This window comes from Onychostoma macrolepis, chromosome 21 (assembly GCF_012432095.1).
Source record: "Onychostoma macrolepis isolate SWU-2019 chromosome 21, ASM1243209v1, whole genome shotgun sequence".
Lineage (NCBI taxonomy): Eukaryota > Metazoa > Chordata > Actinopteri > Cypriniformes > Cyprinidae > Onychostoma > Onychostoma macrolepis.
Window position 1 is genome coordinate 3,912,971 of NC_081175.1, and position 17,893 is coordinate 3,930,863.

General features: G+C 36.6%; 1 protein-coding gene across 2 annotated transcripts in view; it reads left to right on the plus strand.

Annotated features, from left to right (window-relative positions):
• The window catches only part of gabrb4 (gamma-aminobutyric acid type A receptor subunit beta4), a 53,486-nt gene that overhangs the window by 24,838 nt on the left and 10,755 nt on the right, over positions 1–17,893 (plus strand). For both annotated transcript variants that reach the window (XM_058759295.1, XM_058759294.1), the window contains 2 exons: positions 5,352–5,419; positions 9,478–9,698. In XM_058759295.1, coding sequence (XP_058615278.1) covers positions 5,372–5,419; positions 9,478–9,698 — 269 coding nt within the window. In that variant the 5' untranslated portion in view covers positions 5,352–5,371. The remainder of the gene's footprint in view (positions 1–5,351; positions 5,420–9,477; positions 9,699–17,893) is intronic.

Sequence of the window (17,893 nt, forward strand, 5' to 3'; positions counted from 1 at the left end):
CGTTAATAGCTATAAATGTCAGGTAGAGGAACATAAGTATTCTCCTTTCATGCTGGCACATGCGAACGCTTCATGTTTTAAACATGCGCCTGAAACGTCTATTAATATATGTGTCCAATCCTCAGTGTTCCATCTCTAATGATTTAACAGAGTCGTCATATATGTTCCTCATCTGACAAAAGGACACGATGCCAACGTTTGGCCATTCATGAGAGGGAAAAATTAAGCAGATTGAGTACAATGTATGAAAAGCACCGTGTCTCTCGTTGCAATGTAAGAGTGACAATGCCGCCTTGTTGCTATGGAACCCCTCTGTTGCTAAGCAATGACTTGATGATTAGAATTTTGAATCGGGTGGAAGAGTGGTATTTTCTTCGCCACTCTATTTCTCCATGTATGGTGCTGTGCGTGACTGCATTGATGAAAGGCATGTGGGCCTGTCCTTACTCTAATTCACATGCAATTGCAAACATTTACCCATAAAATGCTTAGAAATGTATTAATATTGTATTTATAGGAAAATGTATTTGTCTGTCTGTCTATCTATCTATCTACATATGTGTGCGTGTGTATATATATATATATATATATATATATATATATATGTGTGTGTGTGTGTGTGTGTGTGTATGTATACACACACACACACCCCTATATATACACACTTCAGTCCTAGAGCACTGATATCTTGTCTTCAGAATGAAACAGAATGCTTTACAGCAAACGCAGAAAGATGCAACAGACCCTTTAGCATCAGTAGAGGGCGTTGTAGGGCACCTCACATAGTCCTACCTACGGTAAGGGACTCCTGACCCATAGGTATGTATTTGTTTAGCACAAACTGAGACATATTTATATTATGCTCCGTTATGCTGCGAGAGCTCATCAACTTCTGAACTAATTGGGGCGATACATTCTTGGCAATCCGCTGTTATGCCGAAGACTTGCGGCTATACATCACCCAGATCGACTGCTATGAGTTTCCTTCACCCCCCACCAGTAAGCACTTTCAGCTCTCTCCAAAGGAAAGAGGTTCAACACAAACGCTAGGCATTACCGTCATCATTACCTGCAGGAGAGATACATTGCTGTGTCAGTGAAAACCTGCTTAGGGAAAAAGCAGCGACCCACGAGAATTCAACCCGGGACGCAGTATCCTTGGCACTTGTGTTCCGTCAGAACTGCTATTTTTGCTGTTTCTACCTGGTTTTCTCTTCTTCTTTTTTTTGCCTGGCTCCATGTGATCTGGCCTCGGTTTAGCAAAACAAAGGCATTGGGGGAGAAAAGTGGCCCTCTGAATGGAGATAGCTTCTCTAGAGAAGCCACCTGCCTTACATTTGTCATTTAAATATGTATACAGATGATGGTGCCATCTGCTAGTGCAGTTGGAGAGGGAAAAATTGGTGGAAACGCACTGAATTCCTGAGGTGGTGCTGGTGGTGGGGTTCAGAAAGGGGGATGTACAGGTTCCACGGAGCATTAACCAAATAAATTCAAAATGTCAGGGTATTCAAAAGGAGAAATGGTGCAAATAGTCCTATTGAACATTTGACAGCTTCAAGTTGAAATGATTGGCCATTTTGTGTTTCTTTAGACAAAGCTTTGCATCATGTGATTTCATTTAAAGACGTTTTAATTGTTATTATATGCAGTCGAAATACATTCCTGATGAATGGCCTTGTTTCTTTTTTATTATCAAATCAGAGATAATATTCCCGGATCAGTACAAGTTAAGATCAGTCGACAGAATGTGTGGCATAATGTTGATTATGACAAACTGCCACTTGATATAAACAGTATGCATATTAACATGATTTTAGTGTGAAAAAAAAAAAAAAACACTAATATTTTCTGTCAAAACCATTGTTGCAGTTTCGTTGTCTTGGGAACGCAAAGCCCTAAACACCTTTATAGCTCAAATAATACACAAGTTTTGACATTATTATTATTAATAATAAAGCCAATGCTGTACATTTGAGCCAATGTTGTACATTTCAGGAGAATCAGCCAACCGATGGCTTATTTATACGTAGCCTCTGCATATTAAACCGGGATGAAAAAAAAAAGTATTTTAACATAAAAAAATAAATAACATACAATATACACAGCTGTAAAATACATTTTTGCATTTCATGCATTCTGTTATATTTCTGCTTTTGCTTAGTCAACCTGATAAACTGCTTATGAACCAGTTTGTAGTAAACTGAATTTGGTTGTTATTGTAGGAGCATTTTTTTAAACATTTTAACATATTTTCTTTAAATAATTTTAACAAGAAATTCTGATTATTCATTCATTCATTCACCAAAAATAATATACTGTATATTTTATCCCAGATATACAGCATTCCAAAATGAGAGCATATACTTTTTACGATTTGTGAATATATAGTGCTCTGGGATGTACTAGTGATGTAAACATTCAAATAAAATGATATATTACATTTACAAAGTTGTTCTATAACCTTTGTACAGGTATATTGAGCTAGACTGTATCAAAGACATTCCTCCTTTCGTTTTGGTTTAGATTAAAGCCTCAAGCAGGGGACTGGCAGACAATCTCAAGATCTTTTACCCCTAAGAAACTCCAGGAACTACATCATTCACACATAAACAGAATTTAATCTGCCTAAAAGGTAGTCCAGACATTTTTAGGCAATTGAGCTTTAAACCCTCAACACACTAAATGTGGTTTTGCAAATAAATGACAGCATGTCACAGATACTCTTGAACATCTTGAACCCAGAACATTCTTTTAAGCTGCGGCAGCACAAGTGTTTATAAGGAAGATGTCTAACATTCGCAGCACTTCCTAATGACTGGAGTAGTAGGAGAGTAGGCCCAAATACTCTTTCTCTCTAAGAGCCTCAGACTCAGGTAAGTGGTTTTATTTCGAGCCGCGGCATGGAAACCGAGGGTGAGCGTATCCGGGGCAGCGTTTTCCAATGTTCCTTGGTTTCATGGAAGCCCGGGTCAAAAATATGTAACGGCAGGAGCGTGTGGAAGATTTCAGGCTTTGCTGTTTGCAACTAGCCAATGAATGTACTTTGACATCTCCTGGGAAAATTATTTCTGGTTGCCTTCACAATGCGCACAGGAAAATAGCTCAATTTTTTCATTTGCTCCGCAAGCGCCGTTTCTCTCTCTTTCACTTCCTCTTCTGATTTTATGAGGTGGGGTGAGAGAGTAACAGAACTGCGGGCATTTAAGAGTGAGGCGGGACACCATGCAAACATGTCAGCAGTGAAAAGATGGGGGTGAAAAGTTCCACTGCACAAAGAAGATGGAGAGGATACACAGAGAGATGGAAGACCGCACTCTCAGTCAAGTACTCAGTTAGTAAATATTTCAAAACTGCAGTCAAAAGAACGATGTTTTTTTTGTTTTTTTCTTTAGTGGGTCTGGATGACATCTTAGAGATATTTTTTAAGACAGCACAGAAGATGGATGACAAACAAAGGAAATCTCAGAAAATATACTGTAAAAAAAAAATAATAATTAAAAACTTTAAGGAAAAGTAAAATGTACAAAAATTGTATATATTAGCAGAATTTAAATCATATTGAATAGAGGAACAAACAGACTTTTTTATTTTATTTTATTTGACAGTATTTAATTTTTTTGTACACTAAATCAACTGATTCATTGAAAGAACCTCAAAAGACTGATTCCCTTATGAATCTATCAAGACCTTATGAATATGTCAAGGGGAACATTTGGATGTTCTTAGACTTACTGTGCATGATTCATTGGTGCATGTTAGTCCAAATATATGACTGATTGATTGATTGATTGATTGATTGATTGATTTTTTAACTTTGTAATCTTATAAATGTAATAAATGTATCTGTCTCTGACATGATTTTCATTTTTTCCTGATGTTGCTTTGGCCATCTGAACTGTAGGACAATGTTAACCAGTAGCCAATTCTCTTATCTTGGTTATCGTGGCACTCATGGGCAAACAAACAAACAAACAAATACATACAGACAGACATACACACACACACACACACACACAACACACACACACACATGGATTCTTCAAAAGAAACTCCACCATGTTAAACACACCTCTGAATTTTTAATGTTTGTCTGAAAATCTCTGCTATCACAACTCTAAGGTGGAAACACACCTGCTCTCCTATGAAAGATATATTTTAAAATGATGCAGTATTATATTTATGTAAATATGCTTATAATAATAATAATATTATCTCTGAGTTCTTCTTTTTTGTTGTAACTAACCAGTGGTTTTGTTGACTGACGATGGCAAAATGATTCAGCAATGAAGAATAAGGCTCATTTTAATATTCATATTGTACTGGTTGTAAATGTTTCCTAAGCAGCACACAAGTGGAGTGGTTTGACTAACCTCTCACCACCAAGGCAAATGCCATATTTAGTAAATTAGTCATGCAGAGTATTTGAAGGAGGTGTATTTTTCAGTAAAGGTTTAAAACTTAAAACCTCAGATTGGTGTGCATATGTTTAGTAAACAATTCCCGGTAGCACTTTATTTTACAGCCCTGTTACTCGTGTACATACTATGTACTTATTATAGTAATTACAATATCTAGGTACTAACCCTGGACCTACCCCATGCAGTTACCTTATATTACCAGTACTTTCTTCTGTAAGTACACTGTAAGTGCACGTACTGTAAAATAAAGTGCAACCCAATTCCCAATTTATATATAAACCAATTAAAGGAAGGCATATTATTTGAGGTAAATGCTTTGGCTAAATAATGAATGCCATGAGTAATTCTGGCCCATTTTTCTTTGTAGCTATGTGGTCTATGCTTTATTCAATTTTTTGGAGCCTTTTGTAACACAGGCGTTCTCACTTGCACCCACATACAGAAAAGGCAAACTCCGCCAATGTTTACAAGGTTGTTTGTCTCATAACAGTCTCAGTCTCAGACTATGCACACCCACAGTCTGTTCACTGACCGTCTGATGCATATTGCACACAAATCTGGAAAGCTTTTTTTTTTTTTTTTGTCAAGCTATATTCTGATTGGTAAGCTTTACAGAGCTTCCAGGAGTAAGAGCTTAGAATGAATTCCGTCTGGAAACAAAGTTGTGTTTACAAGGTTCTGGGTAGATACAATGAGAACAGCATGAAATAATCACTGGAAAGTTTACCACTTTAGTGTATTTTGGAAGTACTTAGTACCAAGAGAAATAGACATCCACAAGTTGTAGTATATTTGGCCTTTTCTCCGCTTTTATGTTTAGATTCTTGTTTTGCTCCTCATTGTAAATACACTTCTTATGATGTTGCCGCAAAGCAATGATGTTATAATTGCCTAAACTTTTCTCTCTCTTTGTTTTTTTCTTTTCTTTAGGTCCTCCAGTCATTGTGGGAATGAGTATAAATATTGCCAGTATTGACTCCATTTCAGAAGTCAACATGGTTAGTAACATTCATTTGTCATTATTCATTATTGTTGTGATTACTGTTGTTGCTGATTGTTGTAAGACTATCATAAAGATGAACCTGATATGTCAATATTAATTATTGTGTCTGATGCACTATATGCATTATAAAAAAGTGTCTTTACAAGTTAATATATTATTTGGTTTAATGTGTTTAATTATTGTTCTACACTGTAAGCAAACAGCTAATGTCCTTACAGAAAATTGCAGGAAATCTACAGACATTTTTTTTTCAAACTTAAAATTACACAATGCAATGTGCAATTCAAAATATATGCAAAACACCTGTATAGAAAAAAAAAAAAAAAATCAGTATGGGAAATTCCTTTATATATACACAGTACACTGGGCCATATTTTTACAGACTTTTTTTGAGTATCAGTTTTTACTGAATTTACTGAATAATTTAGCTGTGTTTCTTTAGAAAAATACAGTATGTTTAAAGGCTGTTCTATTGAGTCTTCAAGGTGTTATGTAAGAAAATGATCAGTATGCATGATTATGTATAACTGCGGTCATGACCAATTATGTAGCATCAGTAGACCTTTTGGCTCTGGACCATCACCTCAAGTTAAACACCACCCTGGAGCCCTTAAAAAGCAGTTTACTTAAAGAGCAGTCGTCTAAATTTCTGCTGACAACTCCCTATACATACTTACCGTGGAGACCCCATGCAGACTTACTGCATTCATCATTTCTTCATGCAGAGTCAGGGACTTTGGTTTTATTAGCGCCTCGGCTTCAATGACTGTGGCCTGAATCCATAAAGCACCCCAGAGAGGAAGTGCTGCACCTGGATCGGTTTTCCTCAGGTTACTGTCGGATAATAATGGTTTGACAGCAGGAAATATGATCCTAGATTAGATTTCTTATTGGGAAATTTTCAGAGAACACCAGAAAAATAAAGCTGCTTTCACATTAGTTTGATTGCTTGGTCCTATCTAGAGCCCCTTTCCCTGCAGATCTCTTTTTACATTGTATTTTGGATCTGAACAGGATACGATTTAATGCATTTTTTTAATTTATTTTTATTTTTTAATTATTGGTCTAATCAAAAATTATGGTTTTCAATTAATTGATGAAAACTAAACCCATTTAAAAAAAAGTAAAAAATAAATAAAAATAATAATAATAATTATTATTATTAATATTATTATATAAAAATGTAAGACTTGCACCAAATTATTTCTACAGTTTGAGAAAAGACTGCTGATTCGCTACCTTAAGACCCTCTGTGTCAATTAGATGGCGGAACTTATGGCACTTGCGGGGACTTTAGTTCCCAGAGGCCCCTAAAGCATGCCGTGTCCTCATCATCAGAGAGGGCCCTTCAACAGTCATCGCAGGCAGCAGTCTTCACCTGACTAAAATAAACCCAGCCAAGCAGATGTGTGAACAGAAGACACTGTGCTCAGAATACATTAGCTCCTCATTTTTAGGAAACAATTTCACTTTTTTTTTTCTTCACAGAAAAATTCATAACTAAACGCTTCTTTCAAAGAGGTACTTTGAAGATTATGTATGGGGCAAGTTCATTTTACAGCTCTGACATTTCTCACTGTCCAGTTTTGCCTCTGAGAAAAAGGTTGATGAGGCAATCAAAATGGAGTAGAAAATTGGCTACTGGTTAAATATATGCTTCGTTTAAGTGTTCCAAGGAACTTCCTAGAAGTCGTAATTACACTGTGATGTGTGTTAGAGTGATTTTGGGCAGAATTAAACAGACATTTTAGATTATATATATATATATATATATATATATATATATATATATATATATTGTTCTTAATCTGACTAATTTCTGTGAGTATCACTGCTGTAGAATGAATTGTTGTAAACCCGTCATCAGGTTTAGACACTGTTTAAGCTGCAAGCTGTCTCCTTCATGTGATGCTTGCATTAAACTGCAGGTGTGTTAATTAGCTCTGGTCGCAGCATTATCAAGCTCCAAGTGAAATTCAATTAAAATGACAGTGAGATTTTTCTAGATCTTTGCATAAAATCGCTCCGGGACATTGAAGGGACAGCACACTAGCTTCACAAAGGCTTTATTTCTAATTGACGGAATGTACAGCCATAACGGTCTAAACTCATCTTGTAGTTTCTGGTTAAATTATGATAATGAACATTTTGTGATTATTTATCAGTAATTACAAAATTACCACATGAGACAAACTTGTTTGCTCATACTCAGTCTTAATATAGGCTAAATTTACATTCTTCAAAATTCTGTTTAATTTTGATTGTCAATTGATGTTTATTTCTACAAAATTGTAGAATGTTGTTTATTTAGGCCAAAATTTCAGTGAAAACCTGATCCACATTTTTTTTTTTTTTTTTTTACAAATACAAAATAAACATTTTGGCCTTCCTTAGTGTGTGTCAAAACTGTATAAACCACAACTGGGTTGCTCCTTGTAGTGAAAGTTACCTTCTAGTCGCACGTGAATCAAATAAACAGTTATACAAACTGTTATCCATGATGTTTTCTACAGTATGTCCTCATCTGTGAGTATTAAATAATAGTTTTGATAACATTGTGGACTGCGGCTCGGCTTCTTTGTTGCATGCAGTTCTATGGATCATCACAACAACTGTTCACATGGCAGAGGGCAGATTTACCTTGCAGTTTTGTAAAACTTGCAAAGCTTGTTAGAAATTAATATAATATTCATAAGATTTAGTTTGGCCTTCTGAGGTTGACTATCAACATTTTTTGATCATTTGTTTAAAAAAAAACAAATACTAGTTTGAGGAACTATTTTGTAAGGTCTAGCAAAGTCATTAAAAAGTGTCATAAGAGACGAAAGGTGGGAGAGAGACACAGAGATGATGCCATGTTTTCTTCCAACTGCAGTCCCTCCATTTATGGCCACTGAAGAATTTCCATACAGTTTCAGTCAGAAGATTTTATTTTCATTTGTTCGAAGTATTCACTCAAGTATGAAGTTGCTTTCCTTCACTTTTCCCCCCTTCTCTTCAAGAACAAGTGTGTCTCTTTGATTTATCCATCATGAAGGTACTGCTGGAATTTCTTTGTACTGTGGTGTTTTGAAGATACTGTACCACAAGTTCTTCTGTCGGATGTTTTGTTTGACTTCCCTTTCCCTGGACATTAAAAAATGTAGAGAAAGGTGCTTTGCTACATAAGAGAGGCAAAGGGCTGGAAGAAAAAAAAAGAAAACTGATGAAAGTATAGTGACATATTTTTTCTTCCATTTTGTGCCATACATCCGAGTGTAATGGATCATAGACAAAGAAAAAGAACTTCAATTTCATGCTAACTTTAATTACATCTGTAATTTCATAATTACCTGTACTGTCTTTGAAATTTGGGTGTACTGTCGAATGTACTGACAAGCAATTATCGTAAACTAAAATGTAAAGCTTGCATTTGGTTATGATGTTTATTTGTTTATCAGTCATCAAATGTACAGGAAATATTGGCTGAAATCTACTGCTTGTAAACAAGGGCCTTGCTGAGTGAATCAAGCATTTTACATCTTTGCTGACCATTTCCTTAAATCATGCAGCACAATTAAATGTAGGCTTATTACATTAGAGTAGTGTCTATATAGAATGCTTTATCATTAAAATGCAGTTAGCGATATCAGTGGATCTTAAGAGTGTCCTTAGCCAATCCTGTTTGCCCTACATCCAAAAGTCACTGCTCAGGTGGACCTAATCCCATCAAAACAGTATATTTTGCTGCTTATTTAATCAATATCAATGTTGTTACACATCTTAATCCATTTCATAATGTTTTCATTACCTTCTCTATAATGAGTTTGCCGTTCTGCATGTTCCAATTCTGTCAAACCAGAGCAAACACATAAGACTTGATTTTTATTTTATTTTTTTTCACTTGAAACATAATACTCGATTAAGGTTGCAATCAAATCTGTTTGCATATCAAGTGTTACTTTTTCCAGCTGTTGGCAAAAGTTCTATGCCATTGGGAATAACTGTAAAAAATAAAGACTTTTATCACACCTCAATTCTCAACCTCAATCTGATTTTCTGTGCTCTTTGCAGGACTACACCATCACCATGTATTTCCAACAAAGCTGGAGGGACAAACGGTTGGCCTATGCTGAGATGGCTTTGAACCTCACTTTGGACAACCGTGTGGCTGATCAGTTATGGCTCCCAGATACCTACTTCCTGAATGACAAGAAGTCTTTCCTGCACGGTGTGACAGTGAAGAACCGAATGATTCGGCTCCATCCAGATGGCACTGTTCTTTACGGACTGAGGTAAATGCCATTGCTGTTGTAACATCATTTTTCTTCATAATCTTTGGTCAAAATCTGAAAATATGCTTTCCCTCGGAAACGCTGTTCCTTCCTTCAAATTAATGTCCTCAAGTGTCAGTCTACAGTGAGCTAGAGATGTCAAGAACGTGAGCTGAAATCTAGCCCCTCCTTCTATTTTTTTCTAATTCAACATTCTAATGCGTCACAATTTGGTCGCAACTTCTGGTTGACACAGACTTTAAGGTGATTGTAATAAACTGAAAAAAAAATATATGAATAGGTTTCACTCACTCGGTCCAAGCTTACTGTTTGTATCTAGCCTGCAAGCATTTTATGCAACATCATTCTTGAATCAATTGTTCATATCAGCATCAAAGTTCTTAGTTTAACTTTAATTATAGGTAAAACTTCATGTCACACTTGCTAGCACATTTAGAGGGCAGGTTATCTATGGGAAAGCTTCTATTTGGGGTGTGTGAAAGATATCTGTTAATGGTTCACAGCACTGACAAACCGTGTTGAAAATGAAGGTGCTAATGATATTGGGTGGAAAGTGTGATCACATGAAGATGATTTGCCTTTTTTGAGTTCAACTCTGCTTCGAACTTCCTTGTTTGAACTGTTCGTCTCCTTTTGGACAAACGTCTACATCAAGGTGGTTCTTACTCTCAAAAAAATATAGTATTGCATATAGAAAATTACTTTTCCTTTAGCCAGCTGAGTTGAGTTGCCCGATATGCTAAAGATACTTGCATCGGGAGTTGAACCCAGAGGTTGCATAAATCTACAGTAGCCAATCGTGGATCTGTTTACCATGCAACAATGTATCTCACTGCTTAACTACCGTAGTATGATGCATCGTTGGAGAAATTAATTAGTCAAGACTCTTTCCCAAAACCGCAGTAATATGATCGCACCTTCATCATCTGAACTACTCATTGGAAATGTTTGCCTCTGCAAAATAAAACAAAATTATACCTATATGTACGAATTGCTGCAGTTTCCAGTTGAAATGAACACTAGAGACAGTAAAACTCCAACAACTTTTATTCCTTTTTACACAAAGTATGATTTACAGAGCCAGAGTTTTGATTAAGAAAGCCTAATTTTTGCACAATTCCTTGCACAATATCATCTTATGACTTCAAAACAAATTTATCATGCTCCAAGATTTGAAAACTGATAATTTTGAACGTTAACATCACTTATACAGAAACATATGTATGGATTTTCTGAAACAGCAGGTTTGTTCGGTATAGCTCACACGAGGTGAAGCGCTCTGGTACTTATTCTGTGAAACTACGGTTTGACAAAACAGCTTAAACCATGTGTAGAAGGAAGTTAAAATAGCACGGTTGCATCAGTGAATGCGTTTTTTTATATCACTTTTGCTTTCGTTAACACTACTGTGTAGGTTAAAGGTTGGGTTTGGTGTAGGGAGTTTGTTATTTTCCAACACAATAGAGCATTAACTATTTAGCAACACTTGCCGGACATTTAAACTCTGATCCACCGCAATACGTACCTGAAGCTACCTAATAAAAAACTGCTGCAATAAGTTCCTGAAACAACACAATAAAAATGTGCGTTTTAGTACCACTCACTGGACATTAACTTTGACGCTGCTATGAAACGTGCAGTAAGGAACGTAATATCAGTGTTGCAGAAATGTCGCCACAAGCACGTATTTCCAGTGAGCCTGGGTTGCATCAGAACCCTGTTAATTCAACACTTTAGGACTGTCATTATATAGGCTAACAATATAGGCCACACTGTGCCACATTTATATAAACTTAATATATGGAACTAACAGTCAACCATTAGAACCCACCTCTAAGTGGTTTCACATAAGATGGAACATCTAAGAACTATTGTCTCAAATGTCATCCTTCTTTGGACAAACAGAGGCACAAGAATAAAAACAAAGCACTCTCCCTCCTCACTCTGTTATGCATTAACCCAGAACCGCACCGGCAAGGCAGAGAGTTCTCTCTGGGTGCCCCACTCAATCAAACTATCAATAATGAAAGATGACAAACTGTTTCTGGCACAGGTGGAATCGAGGAATCGCAGCAAGGACACAGGTCGGTTGCTTTTTTTCCCCCCGAGGGTCTCTCAAATCTGCACCACTGTAGAGAATTTAAATGCAAGGGGAACTAGAGTTTGGATGTTTGCAGTATCGATACGTCCACTCTTAATAACGTCTTAAGATGGGTCTTTGCTGGCTGTAAATTATTCATGAGTCAGGACTGTTGTTAATGTTTAATTATCATATCATGCCCTGCTGTGTCTAAAAAGGGATTTCGAATTAATGTGCCTTAGTCAGCTTTAGTACAGCTACAGTACATATGCAAAGCATCCTCCATATGACCCACAAATGCACAGATTTATAAATATGCAGTGATTTGTGCTTTATGGGGATTTGGAGGAGAAAGCTAATGCTGATATTGAAGGGTTTTAGATTGTTTACACTGAGCATCTAAGGTAACTGACTGTTTACTCCACATTTCCAAGAAAGCATGCTAATAAAGAAATATGAGTGACATGAAATGAAAACAGATGAAAAACACAAACAAGCAGCTGTTATTGCATAAAGTATGTTATATATAAATAAAGTGCTTTTGCAGATGTTGTTTGCTCCTTAGCCACATACAGAGGTTGCCATTCGAAACGTTTTGAAGCTAAAAACAAACACAACCCTGCGTGTTAATTATAACACACTCACAGTGAAATGCACAGAAGGCAGTGTAATAGCTACATTACTATGTTACACCCATGCTCCGTTACCTAATTTAACTCCACCATCATGTGTATGCCATTTGCTGTCGCCATGTTCGACACATCTGTCGAGGTTATATACAACACTACAAGAAATTAGAGTTTTATTTAATAAATATGTTCCAGTATCAATTTCTAATCACTTGCTTTACAGTAATGTAATGAAAATATTACACATTTTAAAGTAGTGTACTATGACTACTTCTGGATTACATTCAAGATCATATATGCTAAATCTATAATAATAATAATCATTATCATTTTAAATGGTGCTCATTTTATGCAGTGAAAGCGGGGGATGGGTTATGATTTTTTAAACTAGAAAATTTACTTTTTGTCAATTGAATTTAGAAAACCAATCATATTCTATATAATTTCTATTCTAAACTATATACAGTGCAGTATTTTTGCTTCCTTATCACAATGGGATTATTTGTCTGTTTGTCTTGCATATAAGTGACAGACAGATCAGGTCATTTGTCACTCGCAACATCATAGACGAGATGAGTCAGTCTCCATCTTTCAGCGAAATGGCAGCTGTCACAAAAATGCATAGAGGCATCATGATTTTGCTCATAATATATTTATTTTGGAGGCTTAATACAAGGACATTTTCACATATGCGTAGCCACGTTGAGTTCTGGGGAAAGACTATGTACTAGCTTGCAATGAAATGGATAAGTACAACCCGAATTCCGGAAATGTTGGGACGTTATTTAAATTTGAATAAAATGAAAACTAAAAGAATTTCAAATCACATGAGCCAATATTTTGTTCACAATAGAACATAGTTAACATAACAAATGTTTAAACTGAAAAAATGTACAATTTTATGCACAAAACGGGCTCATTTCAAATTTGATGCCTGCTACGGGTCTCAAAATAGTTGGGACGGGGGCATGTTTACCATGGTGTAATCTATAGGTGAAAGATCTGGACTGCAGGCAGGCCAATTCAGCACCCGGGCTCTTCTACTACGAAGCCATGCTGTTGTAATAGCTGCAGTATGTGGTTTTACATTGTCCTGCTGACACAAGGCCTTCCCTGAAATAGACGTTGTCTGGAGGGGAGCATATGTTGCTCTAAAACCTTTATATACCTTTCAGCATTTATAGTACCTTCCAAAACATGCAAGCTGCCTGTACTGTATGCACTTATGCACCCCCATACCATCAGAGATGCTGGATTTTGAACTGAACGCTGATAACACGCTGAAAGGTCTCCCTCCTCTTTAGCCCAGAGGACACGGTCTCCGTGACTTCCAACAAGAATGTCAAATTTGGACTCGTCTGACCATAGAACACTTTTCTACTTTGCAACAGCCCATTTTAAATGAGCCTTGGCTTCCTTTTTGCATGATAGAGCTTTAGTTGGCATCTGCAGATGGCACGGCGGATTGTGTTTACCGACAGTGGTTTCTGGAAGTATTCCTGGGCCCATTTAGTAATGTCAATGACAGAATCATGCTGATGAGTGATGCAGTGTCGTCTGGGGGCCCGAAGACCATGGGCATCCAACAAAGGTCTGCGGCCTTGTCCTTTACGCACAGAGATTTCTCCAGTTTCTCCCATGCGTGCATCCCATCGCGTGGGACATTCGGGTTGTAGAATATGTTCATGCAGAATATGTGCTTTATAAGTACTAATATGTTCATGCAGAATATGTGCTTTATAAGTACTAATAAACAGGCAATATGTTAATAATATGCATGCTAATAAGCAGCTAGTTAATAGCGAGAATTGGTCCCTATACTAAAGTGTTACCAAAATATTTTACAAAACCCAATCAGTACCTGAGCTTTCAGCTGCAAAGCCACATCCGAAACTAGAATCGCCTGTTACTCATCGCGTTTCTCTGTCATGGATGGTTAGAGCAAAAACGTTGATTAACATTGAAAATAACTTTTTATCACATGCTTTGGTGTGTCTGGTTAGGACATGGTGTTAATCTGAATTCCATGCAGCTTTGAAGAATCCCACATTGTCACTTTATAGACGACAGTCTCGAATGACCATTATTGTCCATCGCAATACTCCATACATCAGAGGTGTTCTCTAAAGTGCACACGTCTGTCAGCATCAGATTTGACCAGCTAGAAGGTCCCTGGAGAGACTGAGTCAGCACTGAGTATGTGGATCCAATAATTCCCAAACCCAGCACAAAGTCAGACAAGAGGAATGTGGACAGGGATAAGAGAATGAGGTCAGAGGAGAATAAGACTGTCATGTCAATCATTAAATATGATATGGATATACTGCATATGAGGAATGAATATAAATGCAACTATAAATCAGCCCAAAAACAATTTGTAACGCTAAGAGAAATTAAGAATATTCACATATCTCATCTGCACAAAAGAAAGAAAAAAAAAAGGCAGAAACAATTCTCAAAAATAGCTAGTAAATTTCACAGGCGATTACAAAGAAGTGGCAAGTAACACACTTAATGCATGAAATTTTGAAGTAGAAAAATGGTTTTCGTGTAACACCTTGTAATAAACTAATTTATTATTAGTAGTAGTAGTATTAGTATTAGTATTATTATTTTATTTTTTAATTTTTTTTAATGATTTAAAGGGGTGGTTTACTGCGATTTCCCTTTTTTCATTTTAAATAGTGTGTAATGTTGCTGTTGGTGCATGAACAGTATCTGCAAAGTTGCTGCGCTGAAAGTTCAACGTAAGCGGAGATATCGTCTTTTAAAAATCAGGAAGTTTAATGCCTACAAAAACGACTCATATGGGACTACAACGAGATACTTCCCGGGTTGCGTACGTAAAAAACCCATAAATTTGCATCAACCCCTCCCTCCGGAACATGCCAAAGAGGGGGCAAGGCCATGTTCTGCGACTTTGTCGAAGAGGAAGAGTTATAGTGGAGAGTTGTAGCCATGCCGTCGAAACGGTGTAATTTTCACCCAGCTGTCAGGTCTTCTGTGTTCGGGCTTCCTACGGATGCTGTAGTTCCTCAACAATGGTTAAAATGTATGTTTGATTATGTTCCTGACAATTACAATCCTAATTTAGCTCTCTGTGCTGCGCATTTTACGGAAGACAGCTTCCAGAATCTACACGAGTTCAATGCCGGATTCACACAGAAACTATTACTAAAACATGGAGCAGTTCCAACTTTAAAACCAGAGGCAGCAGTTGTAGAGCCACAACCTGTAAGTAAGATTTCATAATTTTAAATGTATTTGCATGTATAATTTCAGATGTAATGTTTTAGTTTTATCAAGAACGTAAACAAATGCCAACGCTGGCTTTAGTATCCAGTTAGTTAAATGCTATTTCGTGTGTCTATGACAAACGCGTACAAACATTTTGGACCCGAATTTGTAATTATGTACTAATTTTGTAAATGTATTTTCCATGTATACTTTATGACGTAATTTTTCGATTTGATCAAGAACGTAAACACAAGCCAACGCTGTTTGGTTATAGTAGCCAGTTAGTTCGATGCTATTTTGTGTGTATAAGACAAACGTGTACGAACTTCAAAAAATTATATGTAATCACAACAGCAAACTTCCATTCAGAAACGTTTTGTAAGAGCCGTGCTTGCGGAAGTTCTGCTTGACTCTCTTCATTACCGCTTTCTGGGTCTGATTCTGGCTCAAACTGATAACGGCAATATTGACACCATTATTTACATTTGACCGGAGCACATGCGACTGTCGCCCAGTGAAGGTAATGGGCGTGAAGTTTCCGGACAATGTGCAGTACGCAGTTTAGCCAATTATAACACACCGGCCCAGCTGACCAATCTGAGCCCATTGCCTGTTTCTGAGGGAGTGGTTTCATAGAATCAGGAAGTCAACCGGTCGTTCAAATGACAGAGGAGAAAGTGGCTTACAATAAAGGTGAAATATATGAAAAATAAGGCGTTTTTTAACAAACGAAACACGAAGACATGTTATATTGCACCCCATAAACACAATCAAGCAAAGAAAAAAAGCAGTAAACCACCCCTTTAATGATTTTTTATTTATTTTTTTTCTTGGTTGTTATGTGGGAAGGAGCTGTAAAAACATTATTCTTTTGTGATCAACAGTAGAAATAACATCATACATTTTGGAAGGATATGACTAAATAATGACAGAAGTTTCATTTTTGTGTGAACGATTACATGAAATGCTGTGGGTGCTGAGAGATGCATTTCTGATCAGCGATAGCTAACTAACTTGCGTTTTGTCTCAAGGTACCCAGAAGCATCTGTGCACAGTGTTGAAAAATGAGCTCCATGTTTTGAAGCATTGTCAAAATGTTCTGCATAGCTGTTAAAATCTGGCCAGTTCTTGCATTTTGTTGATGATGTGGTCTGAATTTTCTGTTCTCAGTACTCAATGTTTTGTGTGTACACAGATTAAGCAGGATAATATAATATAATAATGAATAATAAATAATTTCCGGTTGCGACATTATAGCTAACAGGTGAAGATATTAAAAAAATGAAGAATAGTCCACCTAAAATAGTACATTTTAATAATTTACTTACCATGCTCTTATGTCATGCCAGGTTAGATGTCAATGTCATTGTCATGTGTCATGATTGATTACAATGTGTCAAATTTAAATATGCACATGAAAATTTGTGAATTCAAAGCTATGACAATGGGGAGGAATATTACTAAAATGAAGCATTCATTTGCATGTACCTATAAGAATAACATTTTTTATTCAGACCAGTTTAATTAACCATTTTGTAAATTGGTTTGGCCAATTAATTGAAAATAAACTAACATACACTATGGCTTGCATATACATTTCAGTGTTTATTTTTATGTCAGGCTGCCTTTTTACTAATAATCCTCATCTTTTATATAAGTAAGCAATGTTTCTCATGCTAACCCTGCGATGGATTAGCCAACCATCCAGGGTGTTTCCCTGCTTGCAGCTTAAGACTCTGAGCATCCCAGCAGCCCAGCATGGGACAAGCAGTTTTGAAAATTAACTGTTGGACGTTTCTCATTCTTGTAAATATCTGATTAAGGCATCCTCCAATCAGTGATCTTCTGATAAATCTGTTTCATAATGCTCCTTATGACCTCATTGAGTGGAGCTCAAGTGAGCTCTGTTGGGTTCAGTGTAGGTGATACATTATTTATACACATGATAGAGCTTTAACATTTTAGCACCACTCACCGGACATTTCATTTACAAACTGTGGCAATATGCAGTACAACCAACATAATAAAACATTACCAGATTCAAGTTCATCTTTTGCACATAAAACTGGATGCATTTTTAGCACCAGTCACTGGACATTGTACTTTGAAAGTGTCGCGAAATGTGCAAGAAGCAATCATATTGCAGAAATAACTGCACATGCAAATATTTCCAGTGAGCCTGAGTTCCCTATAAAGATCAAACACAGTACATTAATCTTAAACTATTCTTCAAAATGTGTACTGTATAT